General features: G+C 44.2%; 2 protein-coding genes across 2 annotated transcripts in view; both read left to right on the top strand.

Moving 5' to 3' along the window:
• The window catches only part of TRMT6 (tRNA methyltransferase 6 non-catalytic subunit), a 267,426-nt gene that overhangs the window by 61,114 nt on the left and 182,101 nt on the right, over positions 1–24,211 (top strand). The gene's annotated exons all lie outside the window — the stretch shown is intronic.
• Positions 20,855–24,211, top strand: part of FERMT1 (FERM domain containing kindlin 1) — a 48,980-nt gene continuing 45,623 nt past the window's right edge. Inside the window, exon 1 of the mRNA XM_050745272.1 lies at positions 20,855–21,084. Within this exon, the coding sequence (XP_050601229.1) occupies positions 20,934–21,084 (151 nt within the window). The 5' untranslated portion in view covers positions 20,855–20,933. The remainder of the gene's footprint in view (positions 21,085–24,211) is intronic.

Here is a 24,211-nt window from a genome sequence, read left to right as displayed (position 1 = left end):
AGCCATAAAAAAAGAGTCCATGTCCTTTTCAGGGACATGGATGAAGCTGGAAGCCGTCATTCTCAACCAACTAACATAGGAACAGAAAACCAAACATCGCATGTTCTCACTCGTAAGTGGGAGTTGAACGACGAGAACACATGGACACGGGGAGGGGAACATCACACACCGGGGCGTCAGAGGCTGGGGGGCAAAGGCAGGGAGAGCATTAAGACAAATACCTAACGCATGTGGGGCTCAAAGCCTAGATGATGGATTGATGGGTGCAGCAAACCACCATGGCACATGTATACCTATGTAACAAACCTGCACATTCTGTACATGTATCCCAGAACTTAAAGTAAAATTTTAAAAAAATCTTTAAAATTCCTTAGCAAGTACCATAACACTAGAGAGTAAGCAGATACCCACTGACTGATAATATTTAATAGGATAGAAATGTGTACATTAATCCTTTACATAGAGCAGTTTACAAAACAATATAAACATGACACTCCGTTATTGTCAAAAATGCTTTTCTATGTATGTTTGTCTACATGTAGACAGGAAAAAATAACTGAAAGAATTTATATCAAAATATTAGCAAGGTTATCATTTCTGGGTAGGGAGAAATGGATAACTTGTTTCTGCATGTCAGGGACTTTAATTAAGAGGCTTCCGAAGACTCAACAACTGGAAAGTGTGGGGTGTGAGGTTGCTTTGACCTCCGCCCTCCCCACTGCTACCTGAGGGCTGTCAGAGTCCCAGCCAACACATTACCTGGGGAGACTGAGGGAATCTTCTTGAAGCTACAGTCTGTATTTGTTCATATCCTCCACACATGCCCACCTGCCCCAGTGTCTCTCAGTTGGGTTCTAAACTGCTGGACTGAACGTCTCACCTTCTAGACTTGTCATAAAACTGCCTTTCATTTCCCTCTGGTGTCTTCTCAATAAAGGATGGTTGGAAGGCCGTAGAAACAACTTGGGGCTCCTTTGGGAGCTCTCCCAAAAAGTAGGTAGAAGAACCCATGTGGTCCCCTGAGGAGAGGGGAATGGGTTTCCACGCAGGGCTCTCTCATTGGGTATTCTTCATCTTCCACCACCAACACACCAGTTTGTTTTGAGACGGGGTCTCACTCTGTCTCACAGGCTAGAGTGCAATGGTGCCATCACAGCTCACTGCTTGCCCTCCCCGGACCAAGCAATCCTCCTGCCTCAGCCTCCCAGATAGCTGGGACTATAGGTGTGCACTACTGTGCCAGGCTGATTTATTTTTTTGTAGAGGTGGAGGTCTCACTATATCACTTAGGCTGGTCTCGAACTCCTGGGCTCAAGTGATCCTCCCACCGCAGCCCCCCAAAGTGCTGGGATTTCAGGCAGAAGCCACCACATCCAGCCAACATGTATCTTATGATACAAGAAAAACATTTGTAAAGCAAATATTTAATACTTGCTTTAAAACATTGCCAGGCAGGTTGTAAGTGTTCATTTGTGGATAGTTGGAAAATATACTCCGAATTGTTTGTCTCCATCCTGCCAAGCTTGGAGGTGTTGAGAATATTCTTTTCCTAGTATTTGTTTCTTATATATTAGTATTTCTTATATCCTTTCCTGGCATTTGTACATATTTCTTTGGGAGTCCTTAAAATTCAATCAGTTCTAAATTACCAATTCTGGATCCTTCAGTCCACACATCCCCTATGTTTCCTGGGATGATTTCCTACCTCTGCTATGGCTGGCATAGAACAGCTAGCTGCAAGAATCTGTAAAAATAGTACTTACGGTCTTAATTTCTTTTTTTTTTTTTTTATTTTCTTTTCTTTTTTGAGACCAAGTCTCGCTCTGCCACCCACGCTGAAGTGCAGTGACACAAACTCAGCTCACTGCAGCCTCCACCTCTGGCTTGAATTTTCCCAGGAGTGAGAAGTCTCCCGGGAGAATTGAAGCGATTCTCCTGCCTCAACCTCCTGAGTGGCTGAGACTACAGACACTCTCCACTATGCCCACTAATTTTTGTATTTTTTTTAGTAGAGTTGGGGTTTCACCATGTTGGCCAGGCTGGTCTCGAACTCCTGACTTCAAGTGATCCTCCTGCCTCGGCCTCCCAAAGTGCTGGGATTATAGGGATGAGCCACTGCACCTGGTCCTTAACTTCTTTTTAAAAATGATTTTCCGTAAACATTTCAATGAGTCAAAACTCAGAAAATGACAGAGTGATTCTGACCCCTCTTGATCATTTAGCAAACATTTGTTTCGTGCCTAGTGGGTAACGGGCTCTGGGGATAAAGTGATGAATTGAAACATACACTCTTCGTGCCCTCCAGGATTTTAGAATCTAATGGACATAAATCCCACTCACCTCTGGAAGTGATGTTCTTTTTCTCCGATCCAGTTATCCTTATATGCTAAGTGCTTTGTACATTTTCCAAAAATCAAAGCTTTCAAGTACACCAAATAGAGAGGGATTTCAGGAAAAAGCACATTAGGAGAGAGGGAGAAGCAGCCTCGCCTTTTATCTTCCTAATTATTGGTCTAATGTCTGCTTTCACACATGCATTGCAAAGTTCATGAGGGCAATTTGTCATTTTATCCCCACTTTTATCCATCACTTTTATCTCCAGCACCTAGAAAAGTGTTTGGCACTTAGAAGACACTCAGCAAATACTGATTGATTGAACAAATTAGTGAATGAGCCTAGGAATATTGCTAGGCAGGCCATAGGTGTTCATTTGTGGATAGTTAAGTAGATGAACAGGTAATAGAATAGATAAGTGGATAAGAGCAGAGACGGGTGAATTGTGAATGGGAGAGTAGAAGGGTAAATAGGGCAATGGGTGGGTGAATGGGTAGGTGAGTAGATGGATGGTTGGGTTGATATGTGTGGAGGGGGTGATTTTAAAAGTGGAAAGACTCAGTGTAGTGATCTGGATCCTTGTGATAATGTTCATTTTGTAAAGAAATGTTAATTTTCTCCAGTGAAAGAAATTACAGACGCACCACCAGGGTTTGGACGTATTTATGGCATGGTCCCTGGCACACAGGAGGTATGAAATAAATGTTTTCTGAATGAATGGTGAATGAGAGCAAATGAATAAATGAAGAATTAGCTGGATCATGAGACTTTTCTCTGTGTTTCTTCTTTAATCCATTTTCTTAACTATGAGTAAGATTGAGGAGGAGAGAAGGGAATAATTAAGGCAGTTGTGTCCTCAATAGCAGATTATCATAGAAACCACCAACCAGCTGCACCCTCATGATTATTGCAGTGCTTTCCACAATAGCTAAGACGTGGAATCAACCTGGGTATCTAACAACCGATGAATGGGTTTTTTAAAACGTGGTATGTATACACAATGGAGTACTATTCGGCCACAAAAAAAGAATGAAATCCTCTCATTCACAGCAACATGGATAGAACTGGAGGATATAATGTTAAGTGGAAATAAGCCAGGCACAGAACAGAGGATACTAGAGGCTGGGAAGGGGAAGGAAAGGATAGGGAGAGATTTGTTAGAGAATACAAAATTGCAGCTAGTTATTAGATGGATGCAAAAGTAATTGTGGGTTTTGTTATTAAAAGTAATGGCAAAATGAGCAATTACTTTTGCACCACCTAACAGATGGAATAAGTGTTAGTGTTATATAGCACTGTAGAACGGTCTTCAGCGACATTTTTAAAAACAAAAAAAGTAACTATAAAGACAAGAATATATTCTATAATTTCAAATAGCTATAAGACAGATATTGAATGTTCCCAACACAAAGATATGATGTGTTTGTGATTATGGATATGCTAATTACGCTGATCTGATCACTATATATTATTCGTATCAAAACATCGCTATGTACCTCATAAATATGTACAATTATTGTATGTCAACTTAAAAATTAAAACTTTTTAAATAAAAAGAATCCACCAATTGCCAGATCACACACACACCCCACTGTCATAAACACCGACTGCAGCCTGCCCAGGCTCCCTTCACCAGGATGACACGCCCTTCCCTTCCGCATTATATGCTTCTGTGTCCTTTCTGAGCTGTGTCTTTTCAGAGCTGCATCCTTTCTCCAACAAGACCCCTTGACAGATGGGCACCACCTCCCCCAGAAGGCTGTAACTTTCCTCTCTCCTGGAGGTGGCACACAACCACTGACTGACTGATGCAGGGGTCCAGAAGGCCAGCCCGTTCATCTCAAGGAGAGATTGCTCCACAAGCCCAACCTAGACTTTACAGGAGTCACACCCTGGCTTGGTTCCTTCCCCTGCCTGTCCTGCTCTCCTTGCCCACTCTCCCTTGAGAGCCACCAATAAACCACGTGCTCTTGGATCCCTGTCTCAAGCTCTGCCTCTAGGGAGCCTGACCTAAGGCAGTCTCTAACCCCGTTAACATTTTCCAGACATAGAGTAAAGTTCATGGCTTTGTTGCTTTCCTTATGCTCTAACCAGGGACCCCATTTCTCTCTCCTGTGAGAGCAACATCACCAACTGTTCCAAGGCGGGATGTTTTCAGGAGGGGTGTAACAAAATGATACAGCAAAGGTTGCTGCCTGGGCATTAGAAGTAGAAAACCACACCCAGATGGCCCAAGCCAGTAGCTGGGGATACGAACCTCACCATGTCTTTCCCACCTAGCAGAATAGACTCCCCGCTTTCCTGCCACTTCCATTAAATGGACCATTCAGACATTTGCCTGTGAATTTCAAGTGAGCCACGTCCTATTCCCTAATATATATTGTTAATTGCTGTGTGTGCTCACTCACTATCTCTTTCTGCCTGACTCTTCCTCTTCATTTCTGCCTCTCATGACCCGAGGATGGAGGGCCATCAGGGCCAGTAAGTAATAAATCTTCGGATTTATTTCCTATCACGATGGTGTACTGAATTTGCATCTTCCATCTGAATCAGGGGCTACTCCAGGCCGGGTTTTTCCTGGGATGCCAGGGAGAACATGAGGGCAGGCTCCCAGGCCACAGCAATCGTCAGTCAGGCAGAAACTGGACACAGGTCAGCAAGAGCTGCAAGGACACCTGCCAGTATAAACAACTTTCTCACGTGAAACACACCCTGGTCACAGTCAACACAACTAAGCATTAGATTATCGGCCATGTAAAAGAAGTATCCAGTGCACAGCACGTGTAGACACCCATGCTCAGCTCCCCTCCATTTCCTGGCAGGGCTGCTAGCTGCTCTGGTATTGGAACCCCAATTTAGCTGGGGGCTGTTAAAATAAAGGGTCCATGCTACCTCATATCCAGCACCATAGTTATGTTGGCCTATCTCTTGGAAAAGTCAGTGTGAGGGATGTGGAGGGGGCAGGGCGTTCTGAAGCCCTTACTGGGCACATTCATACAGGCGAGTACTTTCACTGTGCTTTTCAGCAGTTGTGGCAAAGCACATCAGCACCACTGCAGGGTTACTGGGTGGTAGACCACGCATACACAGACCCTGAGGCAAGAATTCAAAGCGTATTTGGGAGGTGACTCATCCCAGGATGTATTAGTTCATTTTCATACTGCTATAAAGAACTGCCGAAGGCTGGGTAATTTACAAAGGAAAGAGGCTTAATTGACTCACGGTTCAACATGGCCGGGGAAGCCTCAGCAAACTTACCATCACCTCAGAAGATAAAGGGGAAGCAAGGCTCCTTCTGCACGACGCAGCAGGAAAGGTGCTGAGTGAAGGCGAAAAGCTCCTTATAAAACCACCAGATCTCGTGAGAACTCACTCACTATCACGAGAACAGCAGCGAGGGAAACGCCCCCATGATTCAGTTACGTCCCACCTGGTCTCTCCCACACACGTGGGGATTGTGAGGATTACAATTCAAGAGGAGATTGGGATAGGGACTCAAAGCCTAACCATATCACAGGGAGCACCTGAAGCCGGTGGGGAACTGAGATAGGGAAAGGAAGAAGCCAGTCACAGGTGTGTTCATGAGCAGGTTATTGCAGTGGACCCTTGGAGTCCAGTCTCCAGGAAACTCTGGGGAACTGTGAAGAATTAGTCTCAAAGTTGTTCCCCCTGTGGACAAGGATGCTAGGTATTGATTCACCAACTGCTGTATCTCATTGGCTAAGGGCCGCTCCTGGGAGTGTTAATTGCCCCAGTATTTTGGCCTGCTCTGCGTTTAAGCCAAGAAACTTCCTAGCTAGAGACCCCATCAGACAGAGAGCTGCAAATATTCGCCATTGACGACCGTGGGCATGAGGGAACGGGGGTGCCATGGGAACGTGGTCTGCCACACTGGCCCACGTATCCCTGCAGGTGCCTCACCACACTATCTTCTTCATTCAGACACCTTAGTTGGTGACACAGGTGCAGGAAGAGAGGGATCCAGGAGTCAGGACGAGGAGTCAGGGAGGGAAAGCTCCTCATTATAGAGCAGGCCTGAGTCAGGGCAGTTGAAAAGGAGCCAGAAAGGGCTTCAAAGGCACAGAACAACCACTCACCCACTGGCACTTCCAGTCATATGGGACTTGGACCAAAGAGTACCCCATGGAGCAGAAAGAGCCTGTGTATTTCCCAATCATCATTCCAGGTCGTGAGGCTCCAGCAGCACACGTGGGTTGGTGGGTTGGTGCTGGGGCATCTCCTGTTCTTGCTGCCTTCACCTATTCTCCCTAATCTTGGCCATAACCTCTCTTTACCCTACGGAGAACCACTCACTCCTGCAAATATGATCCCGTGCATGAGAACAAGCTGGGCCCCTCAGATGTCTGCTCCTTGGAATTTGAACCTGGAGCAGAGGGATACTGTTTGTCTCCAGAGATGCTGTAACAAAGACCACAGACTGGGTGGCTCCAAACAACAGAAACTTCGGGAAGCTGGAACTGCAAGATGGAGTTGTCAGCAGGGCCCTGCTCCCTCTGAAACCTGTAGGGGAAAATTCTTCTCTTAGCGACCGGATGTTTGCTGTCATGTGTTGAAATATAATCCCTAATGGGATAGTATTTGGAAATGAGAGGTAATGTGGGCAGAGCCTTTATGAATGGGATCAGCACCCTTAGAAAAAGAATCCAGGCTGGGTGTGATGGCTCACACCTGTAATCCCAGGTATTTGAGAGGCCAAGGCGGGTGGATCACCTGAGGTCAGGAGTTCGAGACCAGCCTAGCCAACATGGTGAAACCCCGTCTCTACTAAAAATACAAAAATCAGCCAAGCATGGTAGTGCATGCCTCGGGTCCCAGCTACTCAGGAGGCTGAGGCAGGAGAATCACTTGAACCTGGGAGGCGGAGATTGTAGTAAGTTGAGATTGCGCCCCTGCACTCCAGCCTGAGCAACAGAGGGAGACTCCATCTCAAAAAAGAAGAATCCAGAGACCTAACTCACTGCCTTTCCACCGTGTGAAAATGCAGCAAAAAGGCAGTATCTGCAACCTGGAAGAGGGCCCTCACCAGAACCCAGCCCTGCTGGCACCCTGATCTTGGACTTCCCAGTCTCCAGAAATGTGAGAAATACATTTCTGTTGTTTATAAGCCATCCAGTTTATGATATTTTTTACACCAGCCCAAGCTGCCTAAAACACCTTCCTCCATCTTGTAGCTTCTGATGTTTGCAGCCAGTCCCTGGAGTTACTTCAGTTACAGAGGTATCACCCTAGTCTCTGCCTCTGTCACCACGTGGCCAGCTTTGCCCTGTGTGTCTCAATCTCTTCTCCTCTCATAAGGATGCCAGTCATATTGGATTGGGGTTCACCTTACTCCAGTATGACCTCATCTTAACCTAATTATATCTGCACAGACCCTATTTCCAGATAAGGTCTTATTCACAGGTATTGGGGGTTAAGATTTCAACATATCTTTTTGTGGGACAAAATTCAACCGATAACAGACATGAATCCTGAAACCATATGGAGCCCCTTCATCTCCAAAGAGGTGCCTGGAGGGGACTCCCTGGATTTTCAACTTGCCTTGGTTCCTGTGCTTTCCAAAGTCTACTTGGAAGGTTTTCCTTGATTCTGTGAGCTATAGCTCCATATCCTTATCATAAGCTCCTTTTCATTTTGTTTTTTTACCCTCTTAAGACAGAGTTGGCCACATAAACCTACAAAAAAAAAAAAAAAAACTCCCCCAGGGCTTCATATGCACATTATAGTTTGAAAAGCCTTGAACTATGGTACCTGAAAATATTTTGTAAGCTGTAAAGCAATAACCACATACATTATCAATACTTTATTTTCAATTGTTTCCTATGTCTTCCTGCCCAATTTCACTTACGTGTCAAAAGCAGTATCCCAAGGGCCTGGTAGAGCACTTGGCACAGTCCAAATATTTAATACAAGGCAGTGTCTGCTAACAATATACACTGATCTTAGAGGAGGAGCTCTGACCCGTGGCTGGAGAGAATATTAATAGGTACAATCTTTTCGGCAAGAAATGTGGCAATTATACCAAAACTTCTTAAATACACATAATCTTTAACCAAGTAATTCCACTCCTAAGAATTTGTTTTAAGGAAGTAATTAAGCACATGCACAAAGATTTAGCACAGCCTTATATTGGAGGAAAAAATGGAGATAATTCAAAAAAATAGGCTCAATGGAAGTAAGATAAATCATTTATATCCAAACAAGACAAAGCTCCACATTACATTAGGTATTATGGAAATATATTTATCACCAGTACACTGACCAAGGAACACTCCTGCAGTGTTATTAAAAAAAAAAAAAAAAAAAAAAAAAAAAAAAAAAAAAAAAAAAAAGCTATTTTGCTTACCCTTCTGCCTTTTGAGACAGGAGAAGGGGTATTTATTTTCCTCTCCTTGGATGAAAACCAGGGGTAGCTTTCATGAGACATCTGGGCTCTCTTAGATCATGAAAAGTGCTCCGGACACTGCTGGTCGTTAAAAAAAAGAAAGAAAAAAGAAAAAAATCTCAGTTTGGTAATGGTTAGTCCAGTTCAATGTAATCATTAAAATGTCAATCTTTACTGAAAGTTAAAATTTCTTCTTCCTCCAGCTGTTGTTGCCATAGCCTCCCTGCAGTGCTGGTTCCTAAAGGATGGGTAGGAATTCTACAAGAGGAAAGGAAGGGGGAGGGCAGTCCAGATGGAAGGAACAGTCCCAACAAAGAGGAAGACAACAAAGGACACACCATCCTTGGTGATGCTGAGAGGAAGGGATGCCCTCACAATAGCAACACTGTTTCAGAAGCTGTGGGAACTCAACCTATTAAACTAAATAGAATTGGAAATATGCAAACGAGACTGTGTGTGTGTAAACAATCTTGTGAGCCATTGAGGGCAATGGTTTGGAAGTTAAATGGGGGCAAATTCAAATCCTAACTTTGCCATTTAGTAACTGGGTGCCCTTGGGCAATTTCCTTAAACTCCCTAAGCTTCAGTTTCCTCATCTGTAAGATGAGGAATGACTCTTAGGTTATGAGGATTAAATGAGATAATGTATGCAAAGAACTAGGCACTATACCAGGGACATAGAGAGTGCTTACAAGCGGTAATTGCTGAACGCTGCCTGGGTGAGCTAGAAAACTCTAGGTTTGAGCTCATCCCCCTCTGCCCCCAATCCCCACCTCCACCCCTACACCCACCCCCTGGGATGCCACAGTTGGAAGCAACTGTGCCATCTGCAATTTCTACTACACAGTTGATATGGCCCCATGCCAGGAACCATTTCCTTCCCAGAACCATGATGAGAGGGAGGTGGCCTTGGGAGCCACAGTGCAAGACTCAGGCCCAAACTGGGATCAGAAGGAAAAACAGACACTTCCTTCAAGTAAGCGCTTAGAAAAGACGAAGACTTTCAGAGACCAGTGGGAATTGGAGTCCACAGACCCCTTCCAGAAAGCTCTGACTTTTCTAAAGTAAAATTGGGATCTTCCTGAGATGCTGGAGATTGGGAAAGCGAGACCCAATAATGACAAATTACATTTCTCACCAGCCCACTGGGAGGAGGGGAGGAGGGCTGGGAGAGGGAGTGGATATCAAATATTTTTGAAAAATTATTCATTCTAAACAGTCCCACACCCCTCTCCTTCCCATCCAGCCTCCCATTCCCCGGAGGCAACTATTTCTAATTCTTTTTGCTCTTTCTTCTGGATGTTAAATCTGTATCTCCATAAAGTCCGTCCTTGTTACTCAAAATTTCATATTTGTGAATTTACGTACTAGGTAAAATTTATTTGTAGCTCCAAAATCAGTACTCACTGTGCTTCTGTAGTTGGTAGCAAAAACACTGAGTCACCTCTAATGTTGTGCCCAGCAGAGGTGGAGCAAGGCAACATTTCGTCTTCTTGTTCCTGCTCTCGCACAGAGATGTCCGGAGAATGGAGACTGTGGGCAGCATAGTGCGAGCAGCTCCAGCGCAGGAGCCATTAGGGCGGGGTTTGAATCTCAAATCTGGCATCTATTAGCGGGGTGGCCTCAAACCAGTCACTTAACATTTCAAAACTTGGAAAAAAATGTTTAAATAAAACCTAGCTGGGATCCCATTTTTGTGTATGTTAGGGGGGCTGGTGAATATTTATTCTATTCTATGGGCTATAATCCATTACTACCATTAAATATTTTGCTGCTCCCATTGTCCCAGACTGGCCCTTAGGAGCTCCTTGCAGGTGCCTCCCGTGTCCTTCTGACATTCTCCCTGTGGGTTTTCAAGGGCATCTTCATTGACTGGCATCACAAGGTGTTCCAGACTCATCTTGTGCTTTTCCATCCCACCTCCAGAATCAACCATCTCCTCAAGGCAGAGCAATCTTCCCGTGGTGAAAGGCTGAGTATCGAAGAGCAAACCAAAACCACGAGCAAATCCTTCAGGCCTCTGCTTGTATCACACCTGCTCATTGGCCAAACCAAAAGACATGGCCAAGACCAAAATCAAGGTGCAGGGAAGTGTACTCCACTCCAATGGGAGGAGCTACAGAGTCCCATGGTGAAAGGTATGAATGTGTAATTCCAGTGTAGACGGCATGTCAAAGTGGGGAACAACATTCCAATCTCTCACTTTGCCCTTACTTCCCGGCCTTTATTTAAAGCATACTGAACTATTTGCTGGGCTACAAAAAGTATAAACCTGAGTTGCCCTCAAAGCAACCATGCTAGCAGTTGTATCCATATTCTAAACCCAGTAGTCAGGTAGAAATATAGACAGCAGCAGACACCCATAATAATTATAATAATGTATTAATATAAATCACAATAGCATTTTGAAGGCATGCTACACATACACGGGCTCTTTCATTTACTCTCATAATATTGCTATTATAATAAGGGTTTTATTCATTTGCCTTCAATAGCTACTTATGCCAGCTTTGGTTTGAATAAAGTGGTAGTTTGTTTTCTCAGCCCAAATTATGGGTTCTCGGTCAACTTGGACCTCCAGCTACAGCAGACGGCCTCTCCTGGCAAAGCAGTTTCTCTCCTTACCTCTCTTGTCAGCTGGCAGACTCTGGTCTGGGTATAGCTGCTCTATCAAGACTGCTGAAAGAGCAAGAAATCATCAACATAAACCAACATTCTGAATGCTCCCCACTATTTCCCCTCTTATCACAGCCTCACCCAGCTTGCAGTGTGCATCTTCAAGAATTAGGCAAGTCATCATCATCATCATCATCACAGATGACAGGGTCTTGCTCCGTCCTAGTGGACATAACCTGACAGGCCAGCAGGAGAAAGGGGCTTGGAGCTAAGCACCAAGAACAGAGTCTGAAATGATGCCATAGGACTAACACGAGAAGGGAGTCACCATTGAAGAATCTGAACTTGACTTTACTGCACCTGCTACTGCCACCCACTAGCACTGACATCACTTCTGCCTTGGGACTTTAACCTTGCAGCCTCCAGAAAACCATCGCCACTGCCACCACCACCACCATACTCATTCCCGACACCACTCACACCAGAAAAGATGGAAGCTCCAAGTACATCCCGTCTCTGCACCTCACTCACTCCCAAATTAAAGTCATGCCTGAGTGTATCTGAATGACACAGCCTAGGTCATAGGCCTGAGCCCTGGCTGCAAGCAAGGTTGGGAATTTGAGTTCTGACTTCTAGACTGGGATTAAAACATAAAGATTTCCACAAATATTAAGGAGGCCATTCCAGGGATGATGGGCAGCCATGAATATGACTGATATTTGCTACAATCATCAAGATACTTTCAAGTTAGAAAAGCAAAATGCAGAACAATATGTATAGACTACTATCACTTGCATAAGAAGCAGAAATTGTCTACATGCACAGACTATCTCTGGACGGTTTCAGAGGAAACAGGTAACTATTATCTCCAGGGAAGGGAACTCAGTAATCAAGGATGGGAGGAAGATGTAATTATCAGTGTATACTCACTTGTACCCTTTGATTAAGAAGGATGCAATGTAAGGAAGAACAGGGGATGGAGGAGAAGAGGGAAGGAAGGAGAGAGGCACTGTGTTTCTTGCTTCTCTCATTCTCACAGGTGGGCTCCAGCACGGCCCCCAGCAAAGCCATTTTTACTCATCTTTGCTCTTTCTCATTCAGCCCTGTAAGTACATTGAGACACACCCTTTTCACCATGGCAAGGAGAAAACTTTAGAACTTGCCTGGGCATAGAAAGTGCTCATTATCCATCCAGTTGGGGAGGAGGGTGTAGCAATAATAGGCACATTCTGCCTCTTTGCACTGAGCAAAATGTGTTCTCTGCACATGTGAACACAGCTGCCATTTTGTATGTGCCAAAGACTCAATGCAAATAAAGATATATTTTAGGTGTCTGTTGCCATTTCTAAGTCATCAGACATCTAGCAGGTTTATAAGTTGAAAACTTAATAGAGAACTTTATATTGGGTAAATGTTCATCAAAACCATCAATCAGGAAAAAAAATTCACTTCTTTTCTCCCTCAAGCAGCTTTCTTATTCCACCTAAGTTAACTCTACAGAATTTTTAGTGAAAAGGTGCTAGAGGAAAAAATCACTTGTGCTTAACAAGTTAAAGTAGCCGAGATTTTCAAAGGCCTTTACTCATTTATCTCCCTTTTTTGTTCAGTGAATATGGAATATGGCCACATCTCTCATTCAGTCTAATCTACCCATATCCCAGACATGATGTGACTTACTTTTTTTTTTATTTAAACTGAGACAGGGTCTTGCTCTGTTACCCAGGTTAGAGTGCAGTGGTGCAATCATGGCTTACTGCAGCCTTGATCTCCCAGTCTCAAGCGATCCTCCCACCTCAGCCTCCCAAGTAGCTAGGATCACAGGCGTATACCACCACACCCAGCTAATGTCTATTATTTTTTAAATTTTTTTTCTTCAACTTTTACTTTAAGTTCAGGGGTACATGTGCAGGATGTGCAGGTTTGTTACATAGTAAACATGTACCATGGTGTTTGCTGCACAGATCATTGCATACTTTTTATTATTGTTATTATTATTATTATTTTTGGTGGAGATGTGCGTCTCCTTATGCTGCCCGACCTGGTCTTAAACTCCTGGGCTCAAGCAATCCTCCTGTCTTGGCCTCCTAGGTGTTGGGATTATGGGCCTGAACCACCACACCCAGTTGATTTACCTTTTTGAAGGTACTAGTTCAAAGATGCGTTTATCAGTGTATGGGTAATTGAAAACAGGTCTCTTTTTCTTCAATATTTGCACCTTGAATGTATAAGATTTCAAAGTCAAGAGACAGAGCTTCTCTTTGTCTTCCACCCTTTTGTTTCCTGAAGCACAACTATCTGCTAACTAAATATATATATATATATATATATATATATATAAATGCCTTAAAACAGTTCTCTAGAAACTTCAGGTTATTATGAGCAACTATGAAGCTCTTATCCAATGTTTCAAATTCCATCTCAAACATCATCTCCTTTCTGAAGCCTTTTTTCATATTTCCTACCACTCCAAACACCTGGCAGAAGTAGTCACCTTCTTCAGTATTCCTTAGCATCCCTCCTACCATTCGAAGATAAAGTGTGTGCCCAGTTAATCTGAGGATTTTCAACATATATTATGGTGTCTAGTTCACAGTAATACAGTGACTAGTGAATAAATAATCCATTGGTGATTAATATGCATGAATGAATTAAACAACAGACTCAGTGAACGCTTGTTTTTTAAGGGGGCAAAGGGTGTGCATTTTTTTAATATATATGTATAAAATTTTGAAGTTCGGGATATACTTTTTAACCCACTTCTAACCCAGGATCTTAGGGGATGGGTTGGACCTGTGTCATATGAACAACAGTAACCGTGTAATAAGTAAAACATAAAATTAAATTAAAAGCCTAGGACAGCCGGGCATGGTGGCTCACGCCTGCAATCCCAACACTTTAAGAGGCTAAAATGCGAGAATGGCTTGAGCCCAAGAGTTCAAGACCGGCCTGGGCAACAAAGTGAGACTCTGTCTCCCCAAAAGATAAATTTTAAAATTAGCCAGGCGTGGTGGTGCACACCTATAGTTCCAGCTTGGGAGGCTGAGAATCACTTGAGCCTGAGACATCAAAGCTGCAGTGCGCCATGATAGTGCCACTGCACTCCGACCTGGGGGAGAGCAAGACCCTTTCTCAAAAAAAAAAGCCTAGGACACATAATACGGATGAAACTCACAAACATAATGTTGAACACAGGAAGCCAGACACGAAATAATACACATGGTCTGATTCCATTTATATAAAGTACAAAGACCAGCAAAACCCCTCTAAGGAGTTAGAAGATAGGATAATGGTTATCCTGGGCCTGGGATAGCGGGATGGGCCGGCAGCGGTGATCAAAACTGAAAGGAATAACTAAAAGGGGTCACTAAGGGGCTTCTGAGGACTGGTGATGTCCTGTTTCTTCAACTGGGCACTCTTTATACACTACTGTCTTTATATACTCTGTATACAGGTGTGTTCAGTTTGCGAAAACTCATCAACTATACATTCATGATTTGTGCTCTTATCTATATATAATGTGTATATGTATGGGTGTGTGTATATATAATACACATTTATATACACACAAGTCACTACATATAATTAAAAGTTTAAAAATTAACCTAGGCCAAGAAGAAAGCTTAAAACCAGTTGAATTCTTTAGCACAATGCAGATATTTTCAACTGAGAAGAGAAAAGCCCATGTTGGTATAAATAGATAGAGCCATAATTCAAGGTCACACATAAAATCTTGACCACAGGGTGGGCACGCTGGCTCACACCTGTAATCTCAACACTTTAGGAGGCCGAGGCAGGTGGATCATGAGGTCAAGAGATCAAGATCATCCTGGCCAACATGATGAAACCTTGTCTCTACTAAAAATACAAAAATTGTAGTCCCAACTACTCGGGAGACGGAGGCAGGAGAATCACTGGAACCTGGGAGGCGGCGGTTGCAGCAGTGAGCCGAGATCTCGCCACTGCACTCCAGCCTGGGGACAGAGCAAGACTCCACCTTAAAACAACAATATACATATGTGTGTGTGCGTGTGTGTGCATGTATTGACCACAGTCTAAGTTCTAATGGTCCATGAGCAGGGTTTTCAGAGAGCAAACGTTAAATACTTTCTACCCAGATGAGAGCAGATTTGCTCATGGTGTTAAGAGGTAGGGAAGTGGGACCAGATGACACTTCCCGTCGTCGACAAACTACCAAATGAAGACTTTCTGTTTCAAGTTTTTAATGATTTTATTTTAATTATAATATCCTATATTTGCCAACAGTGTTCAACTAACCTTTTTAAATGTACTTTCAAACCATAATAATTCCTGAATATGGTAATGTTTAAGCAAAAACAGAGATTCAACTTTTACCTTTTATAACTTCTTTATTAAAATTTAAGTCTTCACAAGCCTTTTAATGCAAATCGCTGAAGCCTGTATTATATTGCGTGAAATTCCTCCGTGGGATGGCAGGCATTCTATCTCTCTACCTATTTCACAGATGAGGAAACTGACATTTCCATGTCTGTTTTATTCACCACAGTATTCTGGGAGCCCAGGCCCATCCGGAGGCCTGTAGAGCAGTAAGCACTCAACAAATGTGCATTAAATGAACAAAGGAAGCTTGGGGAGGTTGTGTAAACTGCCCAGGTCACCCACCCTTCCTGGGTGGCCCCAGCCCTCTTTGAAAATAAATCCAACAACAGGAAGGCGACCGGCGGGACCGGTGGTGATCCTGAGGTGAGCCACACCAGGTGTGGCCCAGACTTCCGTATGCAGCCTGCCCTTGGGTCTCCTGGAGTCTTCCCGGGTCGGGAGCCTCAGCCTTCTGGAGACTGACATCATCCTCTTACTCAGAGACGAATCTTTTTGTTGTTGCCACCACCTCGCAGACCACAGGTGCTCCGGGGCTCTTTCTAAGGGAGACAAGCTGTTCTAGCCGGGAGGCTGGAGTCTCCTGCGCCTGGACAAACCCCGGGGTGTGAGGGATGGGTATGCCTGAAAGGAGGGGAAGTGGCGCGGCTTTAATCATCTGGGCTAGTCCCCGGCGGGCCTGGGGGAACAGGGAAACTGGAGGCTGCCTTAAAGGGGCAGGATGAGACATCGCAAGAGGAGCTGCAGATAGTGAGCGTGCGCCCCGGGTTCTCGCCGCCTTCTCACCTCAGAGCAGCCCTTCGGCCACCCTTTGCCCTTAAAAATCTGCAGACTGCGCCTCCTCTCCGCGGGAGCTAGACCTAGCAGGCCCGCGCTGGGCGTGCCCTCGCCTGCCCCGCCGCGCGCTGCCCTCAGCCGGGCCGCTGGGGGCCGTGCAGTGCACCTGGCACGCCGCGCCAGGCTGGGGGCCGGCACCGAGCCTCCGCGGGCGGTCCCAAGGCAGCTTTGCCTGCGCGCCCTGGCTCCAGCCCTCACCTGCCTCAGCCTTAGCTGAGCAGCCGCCGCCACCGAGCGCCCCCGGCTCCCCACTTCGCCAGCGCCAGCTCCTCGGTTTGGCCCGGGGTAGTTTGTAGGGACGCAGCTCTCCACGTGCGCGACTGCGAGGCTGGACACTACAGGCTCCTGGAAAGGAGGTGGGTGCTCCGGGGCTAAGGCTGGGGAGCTGGAGGTTGGGAGGCTTTGATGGGCACCAGTGGCTTCTGAGCCCCCTTACCCCCTTTGTTTCTGCAGCCGCTTGTACTCAAATGGCTATTGATTGAAAATAATTTCGTCTGGATGTGACCACCTTCTCCGGCCCTCTGCATCTGGCCGCAAAATAAACTTTCAGTTCAGCCGCAGGTGCTGCCTTAATGGGAGTAAGGGGCAGGCTTATCCACCCAACATCCTCCCCAGGATCCTGCAGAGCTGGCAAAAGACAGGTTCAGTGGCCTTCGAACACCAAGCACCTTCAGATCTTCCAGGGGAAGGGTCGGGGACTGTTTCCCCCTCATCTTTCCTCCTTCCTGCTCTCCATCCCTCCAGCCCTCCTTCCCTGCTTTCCTTTCTTTGATTTTCGGTGAAGGGCTGTTGAGTTTCACTCTGCCGGTAGCTTTGCTTCTTGTTTTGGTCTCCTTAGATGCGTTTTCCCGGCTGAAGTTTGCTGCTATCCTTAACAAGTAACAGCTTGCTGCAGACTAGACATTCACTCAAAAATGAAGGCGCAGAAAGATAGGAAAGGAATGCAGGAAAACCTGCTTGGCTAATTTTAGCCTGCATTTTGTTGTAAGGGGAATCAGCATCTATAGCCTAAATGAGTAGTGTTTTGATCACCCAGGTTAGGAAAAGAAAAGACCTTATATGGGATTGCCCCATAAGGAATCACCTTTAAAAGTTATTTTCTTTATATACAAAACATTTTAAATAACTAGACCTCATAATCATAGTATTTGAGAAATTGTAAGGATCATAAAGTCGAACAGTTCAATGCCAAGTTATGAGTCTGACGATGAAAGGGTCTCTTTTTTTGTCTCCTCACTGCACAAGATTTGTGTTGATAGAAATACTTAGTAAAGGCTACTGAGAATTGAGTTCATGTAGTTTGAGGAGTTTTCTTTCATGTTGGCATTGCAACATTATCAGAATGGTTTCCCAGTGTGGTGGATAAGAGTTTGAAATAGAAAGACCTGGATTTCCGGCCGGGCGCGGTGGCTCAAGCCTGTAATCCCAGCACTTTGGGAGGCCGAGATGGGCGGATCACAAGGTCAGGAGATCGAGACCATCCTGGCTAACCCGGTGAAACCCCGTCTCTACTAAAAAATACAAAAAACTAGCCGGGCAAGGTGGCGGGCGCCTGTAGTCCCAGCTACTCCGGAGGCTGAGGCAGGAGAATGGCGTGAACCCGGGAGGCGGAGCTTGCAGTGAGCTGAAATCCGGCCACTGCACTCCAGCCTGGGTGACAGAGCGAGACTCCGTCTCAAAAAAAAAAAAAAAAGAAAGACCTGGATTTCCGTCTGGGCTCCAGCATCTAACTTGCTTTGTGACCTCGGGCAAGTTGCTTCATCTCTCTGAGGCTGAGTTTCCTCATTTCTAAATGAGATTGCTGGGAGGATGATAAAGGGGTAACAGAAGACAGGAGTTAACACAGAGCACATCATACAGTCAGTAGGTAATAAATGATACTTGAAGTTGATGATGACAGAAGCAAGCAGTTAGGCCTAAGGCAGTCACTAAATGGCACTCCTCATGCAGAGGGTTCTGTGTATATCTCTGTACACGGGGAGGAGACGCATTGCATCGTTGCATGCTTCTGACTATAAAAACATAAGGAGCAGCCGGGCACGGTGGCTCATGCCTGTAATCCCAGCACTTTGGGAGGCCAAGGCGGGTGGATCACAAGGTCAGGAGTTCAAGGCCAACCTGGCCAGCATGGCGAAACCCCGTCTCTACTAAAAATACAAAAATTAGCCCGGCATCGTGGCACACGCCTGTAATCCCCACTACTTGGGAGGGTGAGACAGAGAATTGCTCGAACCCGGGAGGCAGAGGTTGCAGTGAGCCAAGATCGTGCCACTGTACTCCAGCCTAGGCGACAGAGCAAGACCATCTCAAAAAAAAAAACCAAAAACATAAGGAGCTACTTCTGAACTCTTAAATTTGATCCTCACCCATAAAATCTGTCCTAAATCTGTTCAGATTTGCAGTATTCAATTTATCTGTGTGGCGTATTTTGAGATTCTTTTATGCTTACAAATGAGTTGTTTCAAATGAACACGCAGAACAGATATGACACTGGTTGTTTAATTATTATTAAAAGTAATGTTCCTCAGATATTACCGTCATCCCTGGTTTAATATTGTTCTAAATAGGTTGAAGGGAGGAACTGAGTATAGCCACAGACCAGCAACATCTGGAGTCTGTTAAGAAATGTATGGCCTGTCCTCGACCTGCTGAATAGAATCTGCATTTTAATAGGATCCCGTAGGACACTACAGGCTCCTGGAAAGGAGGTGGGTGCTCCAGGGCTAAGGCTGGGGAGCTGGAGGTTGGGAGGCTTTGATGGGCACCAGTGGCTCCTGAGCCCCCTTACCCCCTTTCTTTCTGCAGCCTCTTGTACTCAAATGGCTAAAAATACAAAATAAAGCTCAAAAAATATCCCCCTAGGGGATCCTATTAAAATGCAGATAAATGGGGATACACCCTCAGAAGAGCCCTTTCTTAGGAGTTTGAGTGCATTGATGTTTCTCAAAAATAGGCTTTATGGAAACATGAATTTCTCATAAACTGGATTTACATAGTAAAGTGAAAAAGACTCATTATCATTTAAATAATTTTTACTTTAAATGTTTAAAACGGCCAGGAGCAGTAGCATTATTTCTGTTTAAAAATAAGAGAGAACTGACATCTCAAGTTTTATTTCAGTTCTGCCAATTTTGGATTCCCGTGTTCCTGTTACCCCCTGAAACATTTCAGTTGTAAACATTCTTTCCTGCTGGCTTCTCCAATGAGGGGGAAACTACGGGTTTGAAGTTCACACCTCCATCTGCACTTTGAAGAGTGAGCTTTTTATATCTGTTACTCCTGTTTTTAAATCTTTTGCCAAAGATGTATCCGAATACGGCCTGGCGCGGTGGCTCATGCCTGTAATCCCAGCACTTTGGGAGGCCGAGGCGGACGGATCACGAGACCATCCTGGCTAACACAGTGAAACCCTGTCTCTGCTAAAAATACAAAAAAATTAGCCTGGCTTGGTGGCAGGCGCCTGTAGCCCCAGCTACTCGGGAGGCTGAGGCAGGAGAATGGCGTGAACCTGCGAGGCGAAGCTTGCAGTGAGCCAAGATCACGCCACTGCACTCCAGCCTGGGCAACAGAACGAGACTCCATCTCAAAAAAAAGAAAAAAACAGATGTATCCAAATACTTAATTGGTGAATTTAGATAATCAATTTTTATATGATATAGAACAATAAGTAAATCAAATACATGGCAATAATTATTAATGACCTGTAATCTATATGCATTTAAAGTAAAACTATATATTATAATGACTGAAATAGGAATTATTTTGCTTTTTTTATTTTTTGAGCTTTATTACAAGAAGATATAAATTTTTGTAGGAGGAATATAATAACAGACATGTATTAAAGATGTTAAAGATAAGAGGCTTTAACGACATCCTTTTTAAACATCAACTTTATTGAAGTATAATTTGCATACAACAAAACATGTTGAACTATAGTATATAAAATCTGTGCATTTTATTACATGCAAATTATACCTTAATAAAACTGATTTTTTAAAAGGTAACATAGAAGATTGCCTATTGCCAGAATAGTTGAGAGAAGGGCAAAAGAAGTCAACAGAGAGAAAATGAAGATTGAAGCATTGAGTGGACAAAGAAAATACATAGCCAAGTAGTCTTGGAGGAGTGGGTGAGTGGAAAAATGAAGTATATAAATTCAGATGGTTTGAGACCATTTTTATAAAACTTTTTGTCTTTAAAGTTAAGGTGCTGAATTTAATATCTGGAGCACCGGGAACCTTGCAGAGTGTTTTGAAGAGGAGGTTACAATGAAAAAACAAAACAAAAAAGAAATTTGGCTCTGCTAGTCTACTGACACGTCCCGTTTCCTTCCCATATTCCAATCTATGTCTGTCTTTGTGTTCAGCAGACACCAGCGTCTGCCACAATGCTGTCATCCACTGACTTTACATCTGCTTCTTGGGAGCTTGTGGTCCGCGTTGACCATCCCAATGAAGAGCAGCAGAAAGACGTCACACTGAGAGTATCTGGAGACCTTCATGTCGGGGGAGTGATGCTCAAGTTAGTAGAACAGATCAGTAAGTTACTCTTGCTTTATGATTTCTCTGTATTTGAAACCCTGTCTGTTGCATCACCACTAATGGCTGGTCTAGGTTTTTCTGATCATTTATCTTATAATGGCCTGGAGAGCAATCCCCCATGCCTCATCCCAGAGGAGAGAAAGAAATAGCCCAGGCCGGGTGCCGTGGCTCACACCTATAATCCCAGCACTTTGGGAGGCCGAGGTGGGAGGATCACCTGAGGTCAGGAGTTCGAGAACAGGCTGGCCAACATGGCAAAACCCCATCTCTACTAAAAATACACAAATTAGCCGGGCATGGCGGTGGATGCATGTAATCCCAGCTACTTGGAAGCCTGAGGCGGGACAATCGCTTGAACCCAGGAGGCAGAGGTTGCAGTAGGCCAAGATCACGCCACTGCACTCCAGCTTGGGTGACAGAGCAAGACTTGGTCTCGGGGGGGAAAAAAAACCTGAGTCTTTGGTGGCAAGCTAAAGTTCCCAGTAGCTACAATGCTGGACTTCAACAGGGATGGGACCCAATCCACTGGTGACATCTAATGTGACTTTAGGTAGCTTGGCATTAGACTACTGTGTTAATTCTCTGTAAATACTTGATACTTAGTGATGAATTGGTGCTGAGGAGTCTTTTAACACTTATCCACCATTTACTATGCTCCCTGTTTAAACAAAGAAAGAAATTTTCAGGGTTACACTCTTCACATCAGGAGTCAATATTGTCAACCTAGAATTTAATAACATTCTATTTTCTTTGTGCTTCTTTTACCTTCTATTTAAGGCCTTAGATGCTGGCTTTTCATTTGCTCTAGCAAGATAGTTTTTTGTTGTTTGTTTTTTTCAGTAAGTCCTTATTGACATAATATACATACAGAAAAATTCACTTATCATAAACAAGGCTTCACTTATTATAAACAGTTAAATGGATTTTACAAAGTCTTGTAACCACTCAGATCAAGAAATAGAACATCACCTGTTCCCCACCCAAGCCTCATACCCTGACCCCTCCCAGTCACTACCACCAAGGATAACCACTATCCTGACTTCTATCACCACAGGAATCATTGCTTGATTTTGAACTTTAGACAAATGAGATTACAAAGGATATACTCTTACACATCGACTTTCTTTCACTCAACATTATGTCTGTGAGATTTATCCATACTGTTGCATATTGTTTTGGTTCATTTTCATTGCCATATAATAGTCCATTGTATGGATGTGCCACAATTATTTATCCATTTACCTCTTAATGGACATTTGGTTGTTTCCATTTTCATGCACTTACAGACAGAGCTGCTATAACACCTGTCTTTCAGTGATCATTTCTGTTGGGTGGTATAACTCAGAGAAAAAAATGCTGATTAATAAGGTTTTCCAAAATAGTTGTGCCAATTTATGCTTCTACTAACAGCATTAAGAGGAGCGTTTTCTGGCCGGGCGCGGTGGCTCACGCCTGTAATCCCAGCACTTTGGGAGGCCAAGGTGGGTGAATCACCTGAGGTCAGGAGTTCAAGACCAGCCTGGCCAACATGGTAAAACCCCATCTCTACTAAAAATACAAAAATTTCCTGTAATCCCAGCACTTTGGAAGGCCGAGGCGGGTGGATCACGAGGTCAGGAGTTCGAGACCAGCCTGACCAACATGGTGAACCCCTGTCTCTACAAAAAATACAAAAATTAGCTGGGCGTGGTGGTGCATGCCTGTAATCCCAGCTACTCAGGAGGCTGAGGCAGGAGAATCGCTTGAACCTGGGAGGCAGAGGTTGCAATGAGCTGAGATTACACCACTACACTCCAGACTGGGTGACAGAGTGAGACTCCGTCTCAAAAAAATATTAGCCTGACACAGTGGCGCGCGTCTGTAATCCCAGCTACTTGGGAGGCTGAGGCAGGAGAATCACTTGAACCCAGGAGGCGGAGGTTGCTGTGGGCTGAGATCATGCCACTGCACTCCAGCCTGGGCAACAGAGGGAGGCTCCATCTCAAAAAAAAAAAAAAAAAAAAAAAGAGAGAGAGTTTCTAATTTGAAAAGAGAAAGAAAAAACATTTAAAGAAAAATAAGAAAACAAAGATACTGGTAGCTCTTCATTTTGCAAAATAAAAGACTAAAAATTGACTCCAATATTGATGAAGGGGAAAGATTCTATTTTAATACCAACGTTAAAGGAGGGGAAAGATTGACATTGATGCTAACATTGAGAGGGAGAAAATACTTTAACTCTGACTTCAATTTAGACACTTTGGATATGGCGGTACTGATAAAGAGTTGGACATTACTGAGAAGAATGAAATGTCAATTGTACCGTACTTCTGTGTGGACTTTGATTGGAGGCTATTGCTACTCCCTTGTGACACAGTGGTATAAGGATACATTTCTATAACAGAAATAATCTTGATTAAACAAAGTCAGATGCTTTCAGCCTTCTCAGAAAGGGCCATGGCACAGAGAGATTTTAGCGAAGAGAACTTGAGCATTCATTGTGAACACGTTTATTTTTCTTTTCCTCCACAGTAGCTAAACGTAAATGATGGTAAGGTTTAGTCCCTATTTTTCTTTCTTTTTTTTTTTTTTGAGACACAGTGACAGAGTTTTGCTCTTGTTGCCCAGGCTGTAGTGCAATGGTATGACCTCAGCTCACTGCAACCTCCGCCTCCTGGTTTCAAGTGATTCTCCTGCCTCAGCCTCTGGAGTAGCTGGGATTACAGGCGCCCACCACCACATCTGGCTAAGTTTTGTATTTTAAGTAGAGACAGGGTTTTGCCATGTTGGCCAGGCTGGTGTCGAACTCCTGACCTCAGGTGATCGCCTGCATCAGCCTCCCAAAGTGCTGAGATTACAGGTGTGACCCACAGCACCCAGCCCTATCATTTTTTTTCTTTTTAAATTATTTTATCTTTAAATTTTTTATTTTATTTGATTTTTTAAGTGTTTTTTATTTTACTTCAAGTTCTGGGATACATGTGCAGAACATACAGGTTTGTTACATAGGTATACGCGTGCCATGATGGTTTGCTGTCCCATCATCCCTGTCATCTACATTAGGTATTTTCTCTTAATGCTATGCCAGTCCCTATGTTGTCCCGAGAGACTTTGGAAAGAAGCCAAAAGTTGTTGAGCCTCGGAT

The sequence above is a fragment of the Macaca thibetana genome, chromosome 10, assembly GCF_024542745.1.
Source record: "Macaca thibetana thibetana isolate TM-01 chromosome 10, ASM2454274v1, whole genome shotgun sequence".
Lineage (NCBI taxonomy): Eukaryota > Metazoa > Chordata > Mammalia > Primates > Cercopithecidae > Macaca > Macaca thibetana.
Note: the sequence above shows the minus strand (reverse complement) of the source record. Positions and strands in the feature narration are given on the sequence as shown.